General features: G+C 47.2%; 1 protein-coding gene across 1 annotated transcript in view; it reads left to right on the top strand.

Moving 5' to 3' along the window:
* The window catches only part of LOC133533615 (phosphoribosylformylglycinamidine synthase-like), a 33247-nt gene that overhangs the window by 12637 nt on the left and 2056 nt on the right, over window positions 1–18554 (top strand). The window contains exons 11-23 of the mRNA XM_061872622.1: window positions 4227–4418; window positions 5019–5192; window positions 5693–5841; window positions 6549–6752; window positions 7672–7867; window positions 10722–10851; window positions 11087–11202; window positions 11426–11688; window positions 12397–12529; window positions 13053–13154; window positions 13404–13550; window positions 14376–14586; window positions 18014–18246. Of these exons, the coding sequence (XP_061728606.1) occupies window positions 4227–4418; window positions 5019–5192; window positions 5693–5841; window positions 6549–6752; window positions 7672–7867; window positions 10722–10851; window positions 11087–11202; window positions 11426–11688; window positions 12397–12529; window positions 13053–13154; window positions 13404–13550; window positions 14376–14586; window positions 18014–18246 (2250 nt within the window). The remainder of the gene's footprint in view (window positions 1–4226; window positions 4419–5018; window positions 5193–5692; window positions 5842–6548; window positions 6753–7671; window positions 7868–10721; window positions 10852–11086; window positions 11203–11425; window positions 11689–12396; window positions 12530–13052; window positions 13155–13403; window positions 13551–14375; window positions 14587–18013; window positions 18247–18554) is intronic.

Here is an 18554-nt window from a genome sequence, read left to right as displayed (position 1 = left end):
GCACTGCAGCTAGTTTGTGTCCGTATCGTGTAATACGGTCGCTTTTGTCACCCCGCCTGGGGTATTTATCTAAATTCTCTCGCGTGTATAAGGTTGTTTGCAGTATCAAGAGGCCCGGCAGCGTGATAATCCCCAGGGCAGTGAAATGTGGCCTTGCAGACTCGTGCCATGGAACTCGAGCAATAGCCCTTACAGCTCGTTTTTGAAGTCGAAAGACACGCTGCCAATCGGCTGCACGGCCCCATAGCTCAAGCCCGTATTGAACGATGGACTGTATGCTGGCGAAGTAACAGCTGCGGACTGCCTGAAGCGGGAGGGCGGTCGTCAGCCTGCTAAGGGCGAAACAGGCCCTTCCCAATTTACCGCACAGGGAATCAATATGGCTCTCCCATGTTAGGCTTTGGTCTATGTGGAAGCCCAAAAAGGAGATACTTTTAACCTGGTCTATGGTGCCGCCGGCGAGACCTACATGCAATGGACGGCGCTTACGTCCAGACAAATCAAACTGGATGAAATGTGTTTTGGTTAGGTTTAGTATGAGGCCGTTTTGTTCGAACCAATTCGACAGTTGTCCGGCTACTACGTTTAGCTTCAATTCTAGTTGATCTATGCTTGGGGCGGTTACAATTGCCGCAACGTCGTCTGCGTACATGTAGACCTCGCCTCCACTGACTGCCATAGGTAGGTCATTAAGCAGAATGGAGAATACCACATTTGACAGGGACGATCCCTGGGGGACGCCGATGGTGGCCGACAGCCCGTGTGAATTCAAAGTGCCTCTTTGTCCAGTTACGTACTGCGTCCTTTTATGCATGAAATCTGACATAAGGGCTTGCGCAGGTCCTCGAATACCGTAGTGATGGGGCTTCGAACTCAGCAACCCATGGTCGACCACGTCGAAGGCTTTCGACAGGTCACAGAAAATAATTGCGACCTCAAGCTTGCCCTCTCGCGCCTCAAGAACACGGCGCACCACCTCACGCGCTATCATTGTGGTTGATCGTCCCGGTCTGTATGCATACTGGCGTTCCGATAGATAGTTGTTATTTAGAAGGAACTGGGATAGACGGCTAGTTAGCCCATTTTCGAAAACCTTCGCCACCGCAGGTATGATACATATGGGACGATAACAACTTGGATCATTTTGCTTCCCCTTCCCTTTATACAGTGGGCTGACCTTTATTTCCTTAAATGATCTCGGATAATTACTAATTCTCAGGCATTCGTTGAAAAGTATGGACAAAGGCTGAAAGGGAAGTGGCCGAAAATCGCAAAAGTTCCACCGAAATGCCGTACAAATCTTGGGTGGGTTTGTTAGCAATACACTTAGTGATAATTTTATACACCTCTGCCGGTGAGAAGTGTTTAAAACGTAGTGAGCGATCAGCAGCGGCACATGCGCGTGAGAGCGAGGCAAGGGCGCGCGCGGGCTGAGCAGGCGGGGCCCCGCACCGCGTCGCAGCGGAAACGAATTGCTCGTTCATAGCATTTAATAAATTTAATTTGCTCGAGTATTGCGAGCCATCTGGTTTTTTGATGACATCTGTATAGTCAACAGCGGAAGTTTTGATTTTATTTGTCTCTGTGTTGACTATATTCCACATGGCTTTGATTTTATTATCGCTATTATTGATTTTAGTAGCGTAGAATTCGGCTTTAATAGTGCGCGTAAGCCTATCATACCTACTATTAAGGTCAGCGATTTTTTGCACCAACTCCGTTTCATCGGGAAATTTGTTTTTGAGTTGAACAAGATCAAACAGCAGTCGTTTTGTGTAGTAGATTTCTTCTGTAATCCAAGTGGTGCATCTAGAAACATTTGGTTTAATTTTAAATGGGAAGCATATTTCTATTTTGTTTACTATGACGTTGATTATTGTAAGGGCGAGATCATCAACGGTGGTTTTGTTATTGTACAATTCGTTCCAATCTACGCTGTCTACGACTCGCGCGAAGGCGAGTCTGGAAGCGGCTGTGTAGTTGCGGACGCGGCGGGTGAGCGCGGGCGCGGGCGGCACTGACATGCGCTTGCGCTCAATCACGGCGCGGACACCGTAGTGGTCGCTGATATTTGTTATTATTGGAAATGCGGTTACAAGGGTGTTGTCGCTTAGGTTAATATAAACATGATCAAGGGAGGTAGATGTTGTCCTTGTTTCACGAGTTGGAAAGTTTACAATATTTTTAAAGTCGTATGAGGGCAGTATATCCAACAACAATTTATGATCCGTGGTTAGGCTCAAACAGTCTATGTTAGTATCACCTACTATCACGCAATCATATTTTAATTCACTGATCTTGCTTAGCAGTCGCTCTAGTACATCTAAAAAGTCTGACGCTCTAATTAGATTTGTGCGGTATAAACAAACTACTATCAAATTAAAATCTAAAATCTCTATGGCAGCAATCTCACAGTATCTTTCAACCGATAAGGCGGTTAATACGTCTAACTCTTTTACTCTCAGGGAGTTTCTTACATAAATACATGCGCCACCGTGTTCACGCGAATTACGACAGAACTTGGAGACTAGTCTAAAGTTATTTATATAAATACTTTCCAATTGATCACTTGTCAGCCAATGCTCAGTTAAGGCTAGAATGTCGCATTTCAATTCTTTTTCTAACAATACTTCAAGTTGCCTGGTTTTGGTGTTGAGTGATTGAATGTTTTGTTGACAAATGACCAATGGCACTATATTATTGCTATTTGTTCGCAAAGTTTGTTTACGTCTTGTTATCAGCTCGAGCGGGGGACCGGGGGTCGCGGCTGCGGGGGGGAGCGCGCCCGGCGCGCCCGCCGCCGGCTCGAAACCACTCGCTAACCTCCGTCCCAGCCGGCTACATAGCGGGAGACATAATTTCGTCGAATTTACTGCAAGACACAGTTATCGCGAAAGACGCGTAGTGATCATGTTTCAGGCGTAGTTTGATGACTGTGCAGTTAGTGTAGCCGGTTTTCTTTGTGATGTATGACTGAATCATATCCGGGGTTGTGTCGGTCTTGAAAAAACAGGCAAGTATTTTTTTAACGCGCTCTGTCGTCTGTACGTCGCCGTCCGCTGGGCCGGTACCTGTGACGGCGATCCGTCTTGGTCTTGCTTGCATGCGGCCCTTTTTATAGGACACGGTGTGATATTCGTCTTTGGAGTCAGCGGGATGTGTTGACACATCATTCGTCGTGTCATTTTTATTCAGGTTGCTGCGGTCTAAGTTCAAATTCGGTGTTGGGGACGTTAGCGATGACGGCTCCTCATTAGGCGTATTCGTCTCTTGTCTGCTTACCTCGGGTGTTATCGCAATATCAGGTGTTTGTGATCCACCAGCGACGATAGCGCTTGATTTTTTACCGGCGCTTGGTGCAGCGGTCGCGGCGGCTTTTAGCCGCGCTTGACGGACAGGCCGCTGCTGCAGCGCTGTGAGCGCTGGTGGGGCTGGGGATGTATGGTTGGCGATAGACTTACTGGTTGTTGCTGCGGTACCCTCCGAGTTCGGTTTTAGTCGCTTTAGCACTTCACTTTGGTTGTTTATTATTTCATTTTGCTGTGTTATTCTCTGTTCGAGTACGCTTAATTTGTTCGTCATTGCGGTCACAGTTTGTTGAAGATCCCGAATAGCGGTTTCTAGCGCTTTTTGCGCCATTCTTTATATTATACCTACACTGGCTACTAAAACACTATAAGCACAGAATAGGCCTGAATATTTGACCCTAGACTTTCTTTTATTTTGAGAATTTATAGCCTGAAGTATGCAAACATATAACTATGTTACCGTACCTGCCCTTTTACTTACAAATACAACTTTGTTACTTATAAAAATAGATAAAATATTGTTTACCTTGGTTCCAAGGTATCATTAGTGCGGCATTAAAATGTGCGTTATATTGATATACAATAAAAAATCCATAATTCACAGACAAAAAACTCGCACTAAAAAGTAGAATGACCCCAAGTCACATATATCCATATAATCTGGTAGTAAACTAATAGTAATTGTAATACAAATTAATTGTACTATGGTGACATTGCTAAAATCGAGAACTAAACCTAAATTCTTAGTTTCATACACTTTTGTCAATTTTTCATGGGACAGCTACATTTATTCCATTTATTCGGAATTGCTACCATAGTGAAAGCCCTTCAGTATGACCTAAATATTCATAATATATTTTTGATAATATTTCTTATGCTCAAAATGTTAGAATAGATACATTTTTAGTGGTTTTACAGCGATCCACGACCAAGGTGCCGGCGGCAACGGGAACGTCCTGAAGGAGCTCGTGGAGCCCGCGGGCGCCGTGGTGTTCAGCAAGGAGTTCCAGCTCGGGGACCCCACCGTCACCACCCTGGAGCTGTGGGGCGCGGAGTACCAGGAGAATGATGCGCTGTTGTGCTCTAAGGAGAACAGAACTGTTTTAGAAGGTACGTAATTGCTTACGTTTCTGAATGTATTTGTGTTTTCACACAGTGCAAGTAACTTGCGCAAGTTGAGGTAGGTACTTGCGCAAGTTATATGAAGCGTATAAATAACGACATAAAGATGTGATGATATTTGCAAGTGCGAGTGGAGCAAGTAATTTATGCATAATAGTAACGCAAGCAACTTGCGCGTACTGCGAAAATAAGCAGGTTGTGCATTTGCTTGCCCGACTTACACAGAAGTAACTAAAAAAGTGAATCCTTTTCATTGCATTTGTTATGAAAGTGTGAAGCTGATATTGGAGTCGCTTTTGGAAGCGTTAAAACAATTATTAGCGTTTTTATGTCGAAAACTTCTCGAATCCTGGTTACTTCATTTCGTCAAGAGTGTCCCGTTGTATTTTATTTAATATGTTTAAGTTTTACGGGAGTTTCATATTCAGATCACCTTCTAAGTCTTTATTTTTCTTCTTATTACAAAGGAGTAACGTGCAAAAGTGTAAACATATCTTAGACGTTGCCTCAGTATTGATGGTAGGTGTTGAAAACTGAACCTTACCGTTTATACATATAAGGCTTATTCTAAAAGCACCCTTGTTTCAGAAATCTGCCAGCGCGAGCGCTGCCCCGTATCCTTCGTGGGCGAAGTGACCGGCGACGGCTACATGAGTCTCGTGGAGGGGCCCTTCAGCGACCGGTACCTCAGCAGGAACGAGAGGTTGAAACCTGAGGTCAAGGCCAAACTACCGTACGATCTACACTTGGAAGCTGTCTTAGGTATTTTTCATTTGACTTGTTCATGAATGAGTCTCGTGGAGGGGCCGTTCAGCGACCAATATCTCAGCAGGTACGAGAGATTGAAACTTGAGAGCAAGAACAAATTACCGTAGGTACCATCTAGACCTGGAAGCTGTCCAAGGTATTTTTCATTATACTTCTTATTCAAATCCAAGACCACAAAGATAAACAGACTGATTTAGCTAAAATAGTTTAATGCATCTCAGTATTGCCGCTGAGTAGTTTGTAAGTAAATAAAGACCTATATTAAATTTGTTTCCGTGAGTGCTTCATTATGCATGTGTCTATAGGTCGCACAAAAGAATACACTGATAGTTATAAATTTTTAGCACCTCGAAATAGTAACACACAAGGGTGACCCCTTGTAGTTTACTTGTACCTTATTTTATGCAAGGCAACACTGCCTTTTTTTTGCTTGACAATACTATTGTCGACATACTAAGTTATTATTTTCGCATTATCGTTCATATTTTCTTCAGGAAATATGCCAAGAAAGACATTTGACTTCAGACAGGACAAGAGAACCAAACTGCCGCTCTCACTGCCAAAGGACGTTACCGTCCAAAGTGCTTTGGACAGGGTTTTGAGACTCGTCAATGTTGCTAGCAAGAGATACCTAACTAATAAGGTAAGACTAAATTAATAGTAAGACACATAAAGTAGTGCAAAATATTGTAGTCGTATTTTTTACAGTAGCAGGACTAAGATGGTCGGCTCTTTATCATTTGTCACCGTGCCTGTCACGTTCTAATAAGTATGTAAGCGCGAAAGTGACGGGCATAGCGACATGCGATTGCGAGGCAAAAATGGAACCATGCTGCCACCGCTGCTGTAGATAGCGCTGTTCGGTTCCGTTCATTACATCCATAATAACCGAAGTGTAAAGCGCACTGTGTTAGCACTTTACCTTAAAAACCAAAATTTCTTGATTACACTGAATGATCGGGTTTTTATTTTCGCTTTACGTCTCTATATTTTTTTTTACCGCCATTAATTTGCTAGTCGAATTCAAACCTCTGTATCTTTAGGTATTTAAATAAAAGTAAACAAAATCTACCCTCAAATGGCTTCTTAAGTCAGTTGAGGGTAGATGAAAACATTACATAATCAAATAATGTAGGTTAAAGTCAAGTCGTTCAGTGACAGATTCATGCGGTTTTTTATTTGGTTGGCTACCCAATTAATGTTATAACTACTCGAAAATGTACAATTAGATTAGATATTATTACGTGAATTCCTTCGTATAAAAGCTATTGCGGACAAATCTGCGCCGTATTTCATGGCAACAAATACTCCAATTACTTTCTGATAGTTATGTTGCATTTATGTTTGCAGGTCGACCGCTGCGTCACGGGTCTAGTAGCCCAGCAACAGTGCGTGGGCCCACTCCACACACCTCTAGCTGACTGTGCGATCATCGCCCTGTCTTACAACGAGCTCGTCGGCTCAGCCACCTCCATCGGAACACAGAACATCAAGGGTCTGCTGGACCCCGCTGCAGGAGCGCGGCTGTCGCTCGGAGAGGCTCTTACCAACTTGGTATGTTATCAATCAAACATTGCTCGGGCCTAATCTATCTATCGGGGTGATCTGGTTGTGTGGTCATCGCCCTGACTTACAAAGAGCTCGTAGGCTCAGCCACCTCCATCGGAACACAAAACATTAACCCCCTTATTCATAAAGTGTACTAAAGTTACGATGCCGCTGATCATCGTTTGTCCCTTTCCGACGTATTGGTATGATGGAAAGGGACAAACGATGATCAGCGGCATCGTAACTTTAGTACACGTTTATGAATAAGGGGGTTAGGGTCTGCTGGACCCCGCTGCAGGACCGGCTGTCGCTCGGTCGGAGAGGCTTTTACCAACTTGGTACGTTAGGTATTGTAGCTTACAGGATGTGAGCTCACTCCATACAATAGCTGACTGTAAGGTTATCGCCTAGATGGCATTGTTACATGTTTTAAAATTCCTATATCATGCTATTAAGATTTTTCTTGGAGTAATTGCCACAGATAAACAGGTTTAGTTTTAGTGTACGAATCGCACGCTAGATGGCGATGTTTCTTGAAGTAAAAATCCTGAATCGCGTGCGCTATTAAGAGTTTTCTCGAAGCAATCATCCACAACTTCATTCAATTTTTTGTTAGTAACTAAAAACACGCTAGATGGTTCTGGGAAGGAATAATCCTTAAACACGATAATTCCACCTGTCCAATTTATTTTTCCAATGTGTATTGAGTCTCACTTTCTCATTACGCATAATGAGAGATATAAATGTGAATACCATGCTATGATTGTTTTTGGAGGAATCGGTTCAGATTCATGCGAATTTTTAATTTCGTTTACGAATCGCGCAATAGATGGCGTTGTCCCACACAGACGTTGTTCCAGAACAGTTTTGTATGTTATGTACTGAAACTTGACACATAAAATTTCACATTCAACATAATTTGCAGGTATTCGCCGGCATCTCGTCACTAGAAGACGTGAAGTGCTCGGGCAACTGGATGTGGTCGGGCAAGACGGGCGGCGCGGGCGCGGCGCTGGTGGTGGCGTGCGGCGCCGTGTGCCGCGCCATGAGGGAGCTGGGCGTGGCCGTGGACGGCGGCAAGGACTCGCTGTCCATGTGCGCGCAGGTCGCCGGGGACACGGGTCAGTGGTGACGCGGGGGGTGTTGTAGAGCGTGATGCTGTTGGCGGCGCCATGAGGGAGCTGGGCGTGGCCGTGGACGGCGGCAAGGACTCGCTGTCCATGTGCGCGCAGGTCGCCGGGGACACGGGTCAGTGGTGACGCGGGGGGTGTTGTAGAGCGTGATGCTGTTGGCGGCGCCATGAGGGAGCTGGGCGTGGCCGTGGACGGCGGCAAGGACTCGCTGTCCATGTGCGCGCAGGTCGCCGGGGACACGGGTCAGTGGTGACGCGGGGGGTGTTGTAGAGCGTGATGCTGTTGGCGGCGCCATGAGGGAGCTGGGCGTGGCCGTGGACGGCGGCAAGGACTCGCTGTCCATGTGCGCGCAGGTCGCCGGGGACACGGGTCAGTGGTGACGCGGGGGGTGTTGTAGAGCGTGATGCTGTTGGCGGCGCCATGAGGGAGCTGGGCGTGGCCGTGGACGGCGGCAAGGACTCGCTGTCCATGTGCGCGCAGGTCGCCGGGGACACGGGTCAGTGGTGACGCGGGGGGTGTTGTAGAGCGTGATGCTGTTGGCGGCGCCATGAGGGAGCTGGGCGTGGCCGTGGACGGCGGCAAGGACTCGCTGTCCATGTGCGCGCAGGTCGCCGGGGACACGGGTCAGTGGTGACGCGGGGGGTGTTGTAGAGCGTGATGCTGTTGGCGGCGCCATGAGGGAGCTGGGCGTGGCCGTGGACGGCGGCAAGGACTCGCTGTCCATGTGCGCGCAGGTCGCCGGGGACACGGGTCAGTGGTGACGCGGGGGGTGTTGTAGAGCGTGATGCTGTTGGCGGCGCCATGAGGGAGCTGGGCGTGGCCGTGGACGGCGGCAAGGACTCGCTGTCCATGTGCGCGCAGGTCGCCGGGGACACGGGTCAGTGGTGACGCGGGGGGTGTTGTAGAGCGTGATGCTGTTGGCGGCGCCATGAGGGAGCTGGGCGTGGCCGTGGACGGCGGCAAGGACTCGCTGTCCATGTGCGCGCAGGTCGCCGGGGACACGGGTCAGTGGTGACGCGGGGGGTGTTGTAGAGCGTGATGCTGTTGGCGGCGCCATGAGGGAGCTGGGCGTGGCCGTGGACGGCGGCAAGGACTCGCTGTCCATGTGCGCGCAGGTCGCCGGGGACACGGGTCAGTGGTGACGCGGGGGGTGTTGTAGAGCGTGATGCTGTTGGCGGCGCCATGAGGGAGCTGGGCGTGGCCGTGGACGGCGGCAAGGACTCGCTGTCCATGTGCGCGCAGGTCGCCGGGGACACGGGTCAGTGGTGACGCGGGGGGTGTTGTAGAGCGTGATGCTGTTGGCGGCGCCATGAGGGAGCTGGGCGTGGCCGTGGACGGCGGCAAGGACTCGCTGTCCATGTGCGCGCAGGTCGCCGGGGACACGGGTCAGTGGTGACGCGGGGGGTGTTGTAGAGCGTGATGCTGTTGGCGGCGCCATGAGGGAGCTGGGCGTGGCCGTGGACGGCGGCAAGGACTCGCTGTCCATGTGCGCGCAGGTCGCCGGGGACACGGGTCAGTGGTGACGCGGGGGGTGTTGTAGAGCGTGATGCTGTTGGCGGCGCCATGAGGGAGCTGGGCGTGGCCGTGGACGGCGGCAAGGACTCGCTGTCCATGTGCGCGCAGGTCGCCGGGGACACGGGTCAGTGGTGACGCGGGGGGTGTTGTAGAGCGTGATGCTGTTGGCGGCGCCATGAGGGAGCTGGGCGTGGCCGTGGACGGCGGCAAGGACTCGCTGTCCATGTGCGCGCAGGTCGCCGGGGACACGGGTCAGTGGTGACGCGGGGGGTGTTGTAGAGCGTGATGCTGTTGGCGGCGCCATGAGGGAGCTGGGCGTGGCCGTGGACGGCGGCAAGGACTCGCTGTCCATGTGCGCGCAGGTCGCCGGGGACACGGGTCAGTGGTGACGCGGGGGGTGTTGTAGAGCGTGATGCTGTTGGCGGCGCCATGAGGGAGCTGGGCGTGGCCGTGGACGGCGGCAAGGACTCGCTGTCCATGTGCGCGCAGGTCGCCGGGGACACGGGTCAGTGGTGACGCGGGGGGTGTTGTAGAGCGTGATGCTGTTGGCGGCGCCATGAGGGAGCTGGGCGTGGCCGTGGACGGCGGCAAGAACTCGCTGTCCATGTGCGCGCAGGTCGCCGGGGACACGGGTCAGTGGTGACGCGGGGGGTGTTGTAGAGCGTGATGCTGTTGGCGGCGCCATGAGGGAGCTGGGCGTGGCCGTGGACGGCGGCAAGGACTCGCTGTCCATGTGCGCGCAGGTCGCCGGGGACACGGGTCAGTGGTGACGCGGGGGGTGTTGTAGAGCGTGATGCTGTTGGCGGCGCCATGAGGGAGCTGGGCGTGGCCGTGGACGGCGGCAAGGACTCGCTGTCCATGTGCGTGCAGGTCGCCGGGGAATTACCAATCCTTAAATGGGAACCGTGCGCGTTGGAGGGTCTGCCACCTGAATCGAAAATAGTAACAGTTAATGTTAATTCAATTAAGCATGTGCTGCCCCCTACAGTTTACACACGTCATATTGCGCATTGTAGGGTTTGCCAGTTAGTAGTTTACACCGAAAAGTTAAACATGACATTATAGTTCGATAAACAAGGGGTTCCTATTCCTTCTACATGTCATGCACGCGTTCTTTGATGGCTCGCAGACCGGATTTGCGAAACGAGTACAAAGTCTTTATACTCATTAACTCATATGCATAGTTCCATTCATTTATAAAAATAGGAACAATACCTACTACTACTACTTCAAAAAAAAGTTGAAATTTCGCATGAAACTAGCAAGTAGACATGACTAAGTATGATAATTTCTAAATGATAACCAAAGCATTTTATCCTCGTTTCAGTCCGCTCACCTGGAACTCTGGTAGTGTCGACGTATGCGCCGTGCCCTGATATCACGGTCAAGATAGAACCGGCTCTAACAACCGAGAACTCTGTGCTCGTGCACGTGCCCGTATCAGCTGGGAAATACAGGTAAAACGATAATATTAATATATTCCCAGAGTCATCCTCATTTTTCTGCCAGTCGGATAACGGGCTCAGGCATTGAGACGATTTGATTTTAGAATACCGATTCAAGCGAATTCCGACTCCATACACACAATATACGAATTTTAATGTGATGGTGTGGACGATGCGTTATCTACACTGTATTATTCTAACGTAATTATTTTGATGATTTTCATCGTTACATAATAATGCTCTTTAGATTGGGAGGTTCTGCGCTGGCGCAGTGCTACAAGCAACTTGGCGACAACCCGCCTGATCTTGACCAACCGGCCGTACTGAAGTCACTGTTCAAGATCACGCAGAAACTCTTGAAAGGTAAGAACAACGAACCACTTTGTGCACTTCACTTTGCATGCTAGATGGCGCTGTTCCGTGTATCCTGTAATCCTGAATCGCGTAATCAAGACTCTTCTTGGTGTCATAAATACACTCTTGTACGATTATAAATATTACACTCCACATCCCTATAACAGACAAAAGGTTTTTTTTCGGTGATTAAAATGGAGGCGAACTACTAGTAACGATATATAAATTTCAGAAAAGAAGCTACTTTCCGGCCACGACATCAGCGAGGGAGGTTTCATCACCACGGTCCTAGAGATGGGCATCGGCGGTCTGAGAGGGCTCCACGTGGACCTGCAGGCCCCCGTGTCGGCCATCGAAGCGCTCTTCAACGAAGAGTTGGGCATCGTCCTAGAAGTGGCGCCAGACAATCTGCAATACGTGCTCGCCGAGTATAATAACAGTGGAGTGAAAGCGCAGAAGATTGGCGTTACCGGCAAATATGGCATGCGCTCTGAGGTTTGTTCTATATATTTATATTTAAGATGGACTTCGGTGGTCTGTGGGATCTCCACATAGACTTCCAAGCCCCCGTGTCGGCCAAATATGGGATGCGTTCTGGCTTTCGACTCCCGATGTTACGTCATTCGAACGCAATATATGCATTTGAATGCCGTAACATCTGGATTGCCCGTTCCAGCACCACTGGATGAAATTACATATCCGGTGACAGGCAATCTAGACTGCACTGTTAGGATAGGTTTTTTTTTAGCCTTAAGTAATACTAACATTATTTTAACTACTCATGTGGTAGATATCTTTTCTTCGTTTCGTTCGATAGGTTCGTTGAAAAATAGACGTGAAGCCTCGTAATACAACCCAACCCTAACGTCATCTGTTGTTATTTTGTCGTGACACCCTCCCCCTCTATCGAACCTCGCGTGATTTGTGCACAAGCCCATATAGATAATGTGTCTGAAATAGAGTTTTCAATTCAATTATTCCCTGCTTTGTGAACAGTGTGAGTGTACACACTGACATTATTCGCAGAGAAGGGAATCTCTATCTATCTGATACCTGTTTTCTGTCAATATGTTAAAATTTGGCATGTAAGAAGCTAAAGCCCTGAAAAAGGACATATACTTTATTTCAAGAAATCCACTAGGAAAATGATACTTATCGTACAAATTCAATCGCAAGCGGTCAGAGATTTATTTTTTGTTATAGATCTCCGTGAAAGTGAATGGCGAATCAGTGTTGAAGACTCAGCTGATAGACGTGTACAGAATGTGGGAAGAGACAAGCTACCAGCTGGAGTGCCTGCAGGCCAACTCCGAGTGTGTCAAACAGGAATGGGAAGGTATTATTAGCTGCCTATTCGTAAACCATATTGCAAGGGAATAAGGTTTAATAATGATTACTTGTGTTCTAAATTATCGAGTCGAATTTATTTATTTTTAATCTTGATATTATTCATTACATGATATTTCTCAAGCATAGAGACCACCTGGCACATACTTCGCATTATAAAGTTTTTTTAACATGTTGTCACCAGACAGATGCATTTTGTCACCTGTAAAACAACGCCGCGACTTGAACCGCGAGTCGTCTTACATGGTTCATCTAATAATTGAATGATATCAGGGGGGCGAAACTGATCCTTTCGGGCATTTTCGGCTCCGTTCGACTCAGCATTGCTGCCAGCAATTATTAGGGTTGACACAACTTGACGTCCCTTTGCATGCACAACCACAGGTAAAAGGTAACATTAGAAAGAGACAGCATGATTCGTCCCTGAATAGCTGTCAAGCTTCGGTTTTGTAGGAAGTTTCTTTTCTGTACGGTAGTAATATTACTTATTCTGTGATGATATGTGGTTTCAGGTCTCGAGCAACGCAAGGGTGTAACGTACAACGTGACCTACGATCCTACAGCCGCGGTTATCAAGTCCAAATCCGTCAGGGTAGCGGTTCTTCGTGAAGAAGGTAAATATTTTCGCGTATGGCAAAAGTATCAACTACCTACATATATTTTTCTGTAAGGTACAGAAAAAGGAGATGGGTAGCTAAACTTTTGCGTAATTCGAGTGTATTTTTTTGTCAATTTACTATATTTAAAGCTACGAGGAGAGGTCAGTTTAGTTTTATGAAAATGCTAGTTAGGTTAACCCATTTTGTCTAATGGTTTCCTGAGTCGGCATCATTGTAGTCAAACTAATTATAACATGGTTTCAGGAACGAACGGTGACCGTGAAATGATCGCTTCACTGTTGATGGCCAACTTCGAAGTTTTCGATGTGACCATGAGCGACTTGCAGAACGGCAAGATCACACTTGACGCTTTCAAGGGACTTGTGTTCCCCGGTGGATTCAGTTATGCAGGTGAGAATGATGCTTACCCACTCGCTTTTGGTAGCTGTCACCAGCCGCCACCATTGATCTAGGTAATATAGATCACTTAACAATACCAAAGAGAATTGATTGTAATAGAGAGATAAAGCCTGAAAAAAAAAACGTGCACCTTAGTTTGACATTCAAAACAGATGGCGCTGTACTGTGCTGTGCCATATGTTATCGGTCACACTTGTCGAACATCAACTTTCGACAATCAGAGATACCGCAACATGTATGGAGCTGTACAGCGCCATCTCCTGTCAAATTCGAAACTATCTTATCTTACGATATATTTCAATCAATGTATCTTTGACAATATGAAGCACTCACTCACTACTCCTTCATACTTGTCAGAATATAATAGATGGGCCTTGTGTCTTCACTGAATTTTGGTTCCAGTAGCACTGAGACGCCGCTCTCAAACATGTTACGCTTGAATATTGTTACACAGTGTAAGCACACGGATACTTGCATTGGTAGTCCAGTCGCCATCAGATATATCAGAGCGGCCGAGATACTCAAAAATATCTGAATACACGCTAACGTCTTGACAATAGAGGGACTTGTGTGCGCTTTGTCCGCCTCGAAACAACTGATGGCGACTGTACCCTTAAGTGACTTTCTTGTAGAATGCACCAATTGCTGTGAATCTATTTTTCTCGGGGACAGATTATGATATAGGTTAAATTGAATAAGTGTGGGGTGTACCGAGCGCGCTGTAGAAACGACTTTGACTCTTATTTGTGACTTTGATGCAGTTTGTCCAATATAGACATAGCCCTCATCAACTTGCATATTTTGTTCTGTTAATAGACACCCTAGGCTCAGCTAAAGGCTGGGCGGCCGGCATCCTGTTCTCCAACTCGCTGAGCTCCCAGTTCGCTCACTTCAAGGACCGAAGCGACACGTTCTCGCTGGGCGTGTGCAATGGTTGTCAACTGATGGCTCTGCTCGGCTGGATCGACCCTGAGCCCAAGGTGCAGAACAAGACACAAGTGTTCTTGGACCATAATAAGTCGGAGAGGTACGTTTAGATTGTATATTAGTGTCATACAAGTACAAATCACCTTGCTGAGCTCTCAGTTCGCTCGCTTCAAGGACCGTATCCACACATTGTTGCTGGGCGTATGCAATGGTTGTCAACTGATGGCTCTGCTCGGCTGGATCGACCCTGAGCCCAAGGTGCAGAACAAGACACAAGTGTTCTTGGACCATAATAAGTCGGAGAGGTACGTTTAGATTGTATATTAGTGTCATACAAGTACAAATCACCTTGCTGAGCTCTCAGTTCGCTCGCTTCAAGGACCGTATCCACACATTGTTGCTGGGCGTATGCAATGGTTGTCAACTGATGGCTCTGCTCGGCTGGATCGACCCTGAGCCCAAGGTGCAGAACAAGACACAAGTGTTCTTGGACCATAATAAGTCGGAGAGGTACGTTTAGATTGTATATTAGTGTCATACAAGTACAAATCACCTTGCTGAGCTCTCAGTTCGCTCGCTTCAAGGACCGTATCCACACATTGTTGCTGGGCGTATGCAATGGTTGTCAACTGATGGCTCTGCTCGGCTGGATCGACCCTGAGCCCAAGGTGCAGAACAAGACACAAGTGTTCTTGGACCATAATAAGTCGGAGAGGTACGTTTAGATTGTATATTAGTGTCATACAAGTACAAATCACCTTGCTGAGCTCTCAGTTCGCTCGCTTCAAGGACCGTATCCACACATTGTTGCTGGGCGTATGCAATGGTTGTCAACTGATGGCTCTGCTCGGCTGGATCGACCCTGAGCCCAAGGTGCAGAACAAGACACAAGTGTTCTTGGACCATAATAAGTCGGAGAGGTACGTTTAGATTGTATATTAGTGTCATACAAGTACAAATCACCTTGCTGAGCTCTCAGTTCGCTCGCTTCAAGGACCGTATCCACACATTGTTGCTGGGCGTATGCAATGGTTGTCAACTGATGGCTCTGCTCGGCTGGATCGACCCTGAGCCCAAGGTGCAGAACAAGACACAAGTGTTCTTGGACCATAATAAGTCGGAGAGGTACGTTTAGATTGTATATTAGTGTCATACAAGTACAAATCACCTTGCTGAGCTCTCAGTTCGCTCGCTTCAAGGACCGTATCCACACATTGTTGCTGGGCGTATGCAATGGTTGTCAACTGATGGCTCTGCTCGGCTGGATCGACCCTGAGCCCAAGGTGCAGAACAAGACACAAGTGTTCTTGGACCATAATAAGTCGGAGAGGTACGTTTAGATTGTATATTAGTGTCATACAAGTACAAATCACCTTGCTGAGCTCTCAGTTCGCTCGCTTCAAGGACCGTATCCACACATTGTTGCTGGGCGTATGCAATGGTTGTCAACTGATGGCTCTGCTCGGCTGGATCGACCCTGAGCCCAAGGTGCAGAACAAGACACAAGTGTTCTTGGACCATAATAAGTCGGAGAGGTACGTTTAGATTGTATATTAGTGTCATACAAGTACAAATCACCTTGCTGAGCTCTCAGTTCGCTCGCTTCAAGGACCGTATCCACACATTGTTGCTGGGCGTATGCAATGGTTGTCAACTGATGGCTCTGCTCGGCTGGATCGACCCTGAGCCCAAGGTGCAGAACAAGACACAAGTGTTCTTGGACCATAATAAGTCGGAGAGGTACGTTTAGATTGTATATTAGTGTCATACAAGTACAAATCACCTTGCTGAGCTCTCAGTTCGCTCGCTTCAAGGACCGTATCCACACATTGTTGCTGGGCGTATGCAATGGTTGTCAACTGATGGCTCTGCTCGGCTGGATCGACCCTGAGCCCAAGGTGCAGAACAAGACGCAAGTGTTCTTGGACCATAATAAGTCGGAGAGGTACGTTTAGATTGTATATTAGTGTCATACAAGTACAAATCACCTTGCTGAGCTCTCAGTTCGCTCGCTTCAAGGACCGTATCCACACATTGTTGCTGGGCGTATGCAATGGTTGTCAACTGATGGCTCTGTTCGGCTGGATCGACCCTGAGCCCAAGGTGCAGAACAAGACACAAGTGTTCTTGGACCATAATAAGTCGGAGAGGTACGTTTAGATTGTATATTAGTGTCATACAAGTACAAATCACCTTGCTGAGCTCTCAGTTCGCTCGCTTCAAGGACCGTATCCACACATTGTTGCTGGGCGTATGCAATGGTTGTCAACTGATGGCTCTGCTCGGCTGGATCGACCCTTAGACCAAGGTGCAGAACAAGACACAAGTGTTCTTGGACCATAATAAATTTGAGAGGTACGTTTAGATTGAATATTGGTGTCATACTAGTACAAATCACCTTGCTGAGCTCTCAGTTCGCTCACTTCAAGGACCGTACCGACATATTCTCGCTGGGCGTATGCAATGGTTGTCAACTGATGGCTCTGCTCCGCTGTATCCATCCTGAGCAGGGATCGGAACCGGTTATTTGCAAAAACATAGAAATAACCATAAATTTCGGTTTATTTTATACTCAAAATGTAGGACTCAGTTGTGTTTTTAGATAACGACTTCGTATTATTAGATTGCCCGATTAGGAATGAAATAATTAACAAAGAACGAAAAAATACCGTTTTCGTTCCCATACCAAAAATTCCGGTTTCCGATCCCTGATCCTGAGACCAAAGCGTGAAACAAGACACAGGTGTTTTTGGGCCATAATAACTCGGAGAGGTACGCCTAGATTGTACGTTAGTATCATACAAGTACAAATGCTGAGCTCTCAGTTCACGAATAGAAGCGACGTGTTCTCTCTGGGCGTGTGTAACGGCTGTTAACTCATGGCTGTGCTCGGTTGGATCAACCCAGAGACCAAGGCACAGAACAAGATAAAAGGTGTTATCGGACCATAATAAGTTGGAGAGGTAGGTTTATATTGAGTTTTGGTGAGTTTATTTGTATTAATAAAAATAAAATAAAATAGCCTTTATTACTGAGATAGGGTAGAGTTATTTTTTACATTATATTATATCTCGCAATTCAGTTTGCCTCCTGGCAATAGCTACTTTTTTCCAAAACGATTCCGCTGTTAGCGTTATTTCGTCTTCCCACCTGCAGAACTGTGGGTCTTTCTTGCGACTATATTCTCTAGGGTACCAGTTTGTAATTTCTTTGCTTCTTTGGAGCGCATCATATGTTCCGTCCATTTCTATTGGTCTATTTTATATAAAATATCTGTAAATTTGGTATTTTCTCTTATGTCAATATTTTTCACTCTGTCCCTTCTTCTAAGTCCTAAAACGCTCTTGTATTTAATGAACGCTATATTTTATTTTTAGTTTGGTTAAAATGTACAATAGAGCCGGGATTAATAAGTTATACATTTATAAATCCGGTTCATGTAACGATTAATGTCACGTAGCTGGCCAGCTCTCTAATCGTCTTAAAAGAATCAACGGTTTTGTTTGAAAATGATTATTTTTCCACAGATTCGAATGCCGCTGGAGCGCAGTAAGGATCAGCGCCGGCGCCGCCGACGTGTGGTTCGGCGGCATGGCGGGCAGCACGCTGGGCGTGTGGGTGGCGCACGGCGAGGGCCGCTTCGTCGCCTCCGACGCCGCGCTGGCCGCCCTGCAGCAGCAGCGGCAGATTGCAATGCAATACGTCGACGATGATGGCGTTCCTACTGAGACTTACCCGATGAATCCTAACGGAAGCCCACGTAAGTACAACTTTTAAATGATTTTTTACGATTAATAATAGTTTTTTCTACTCGTCGACTGTAATGGTTGAATTAACATTTCGTATATCAAACTATAATTGATGATCAAACGAACTTCTTGAAGTGAAGTTCGATCGATATTATATGAGTCACTTCATTTGAAGATATAATTTTATATTAACCATGTAGTTTCCCTATTGTACAGATAGCATCGCACATATTTAAGAGTAACTATTTTGATTAAAACTGTGAAAACCAACTTCCGCCCACTTCCGCTTACTGGTTACTTGCGTGCGGCGACCGCTGCG

The sequence above is a fragment of the Cydia pomonella genome, unplaced genomic scaffold (assembly GCF_033807575.1).
Source record: "Cydia pomonella isolate Wapato2018A unplaced genomic scaffold, ilCydPomo1 PGA_scaffold_183, whole genome shotgun sequence".
NCBI classification, from domain to species: Eukaryota; Metazoa; Arthropoda; class Insecta; order Lepidoptera; family Tortricidae; genus Cydia; species Cydia pomonella.
This window is presented reverse-complemented; position numbering and strand designations above follow the sequence as displayed.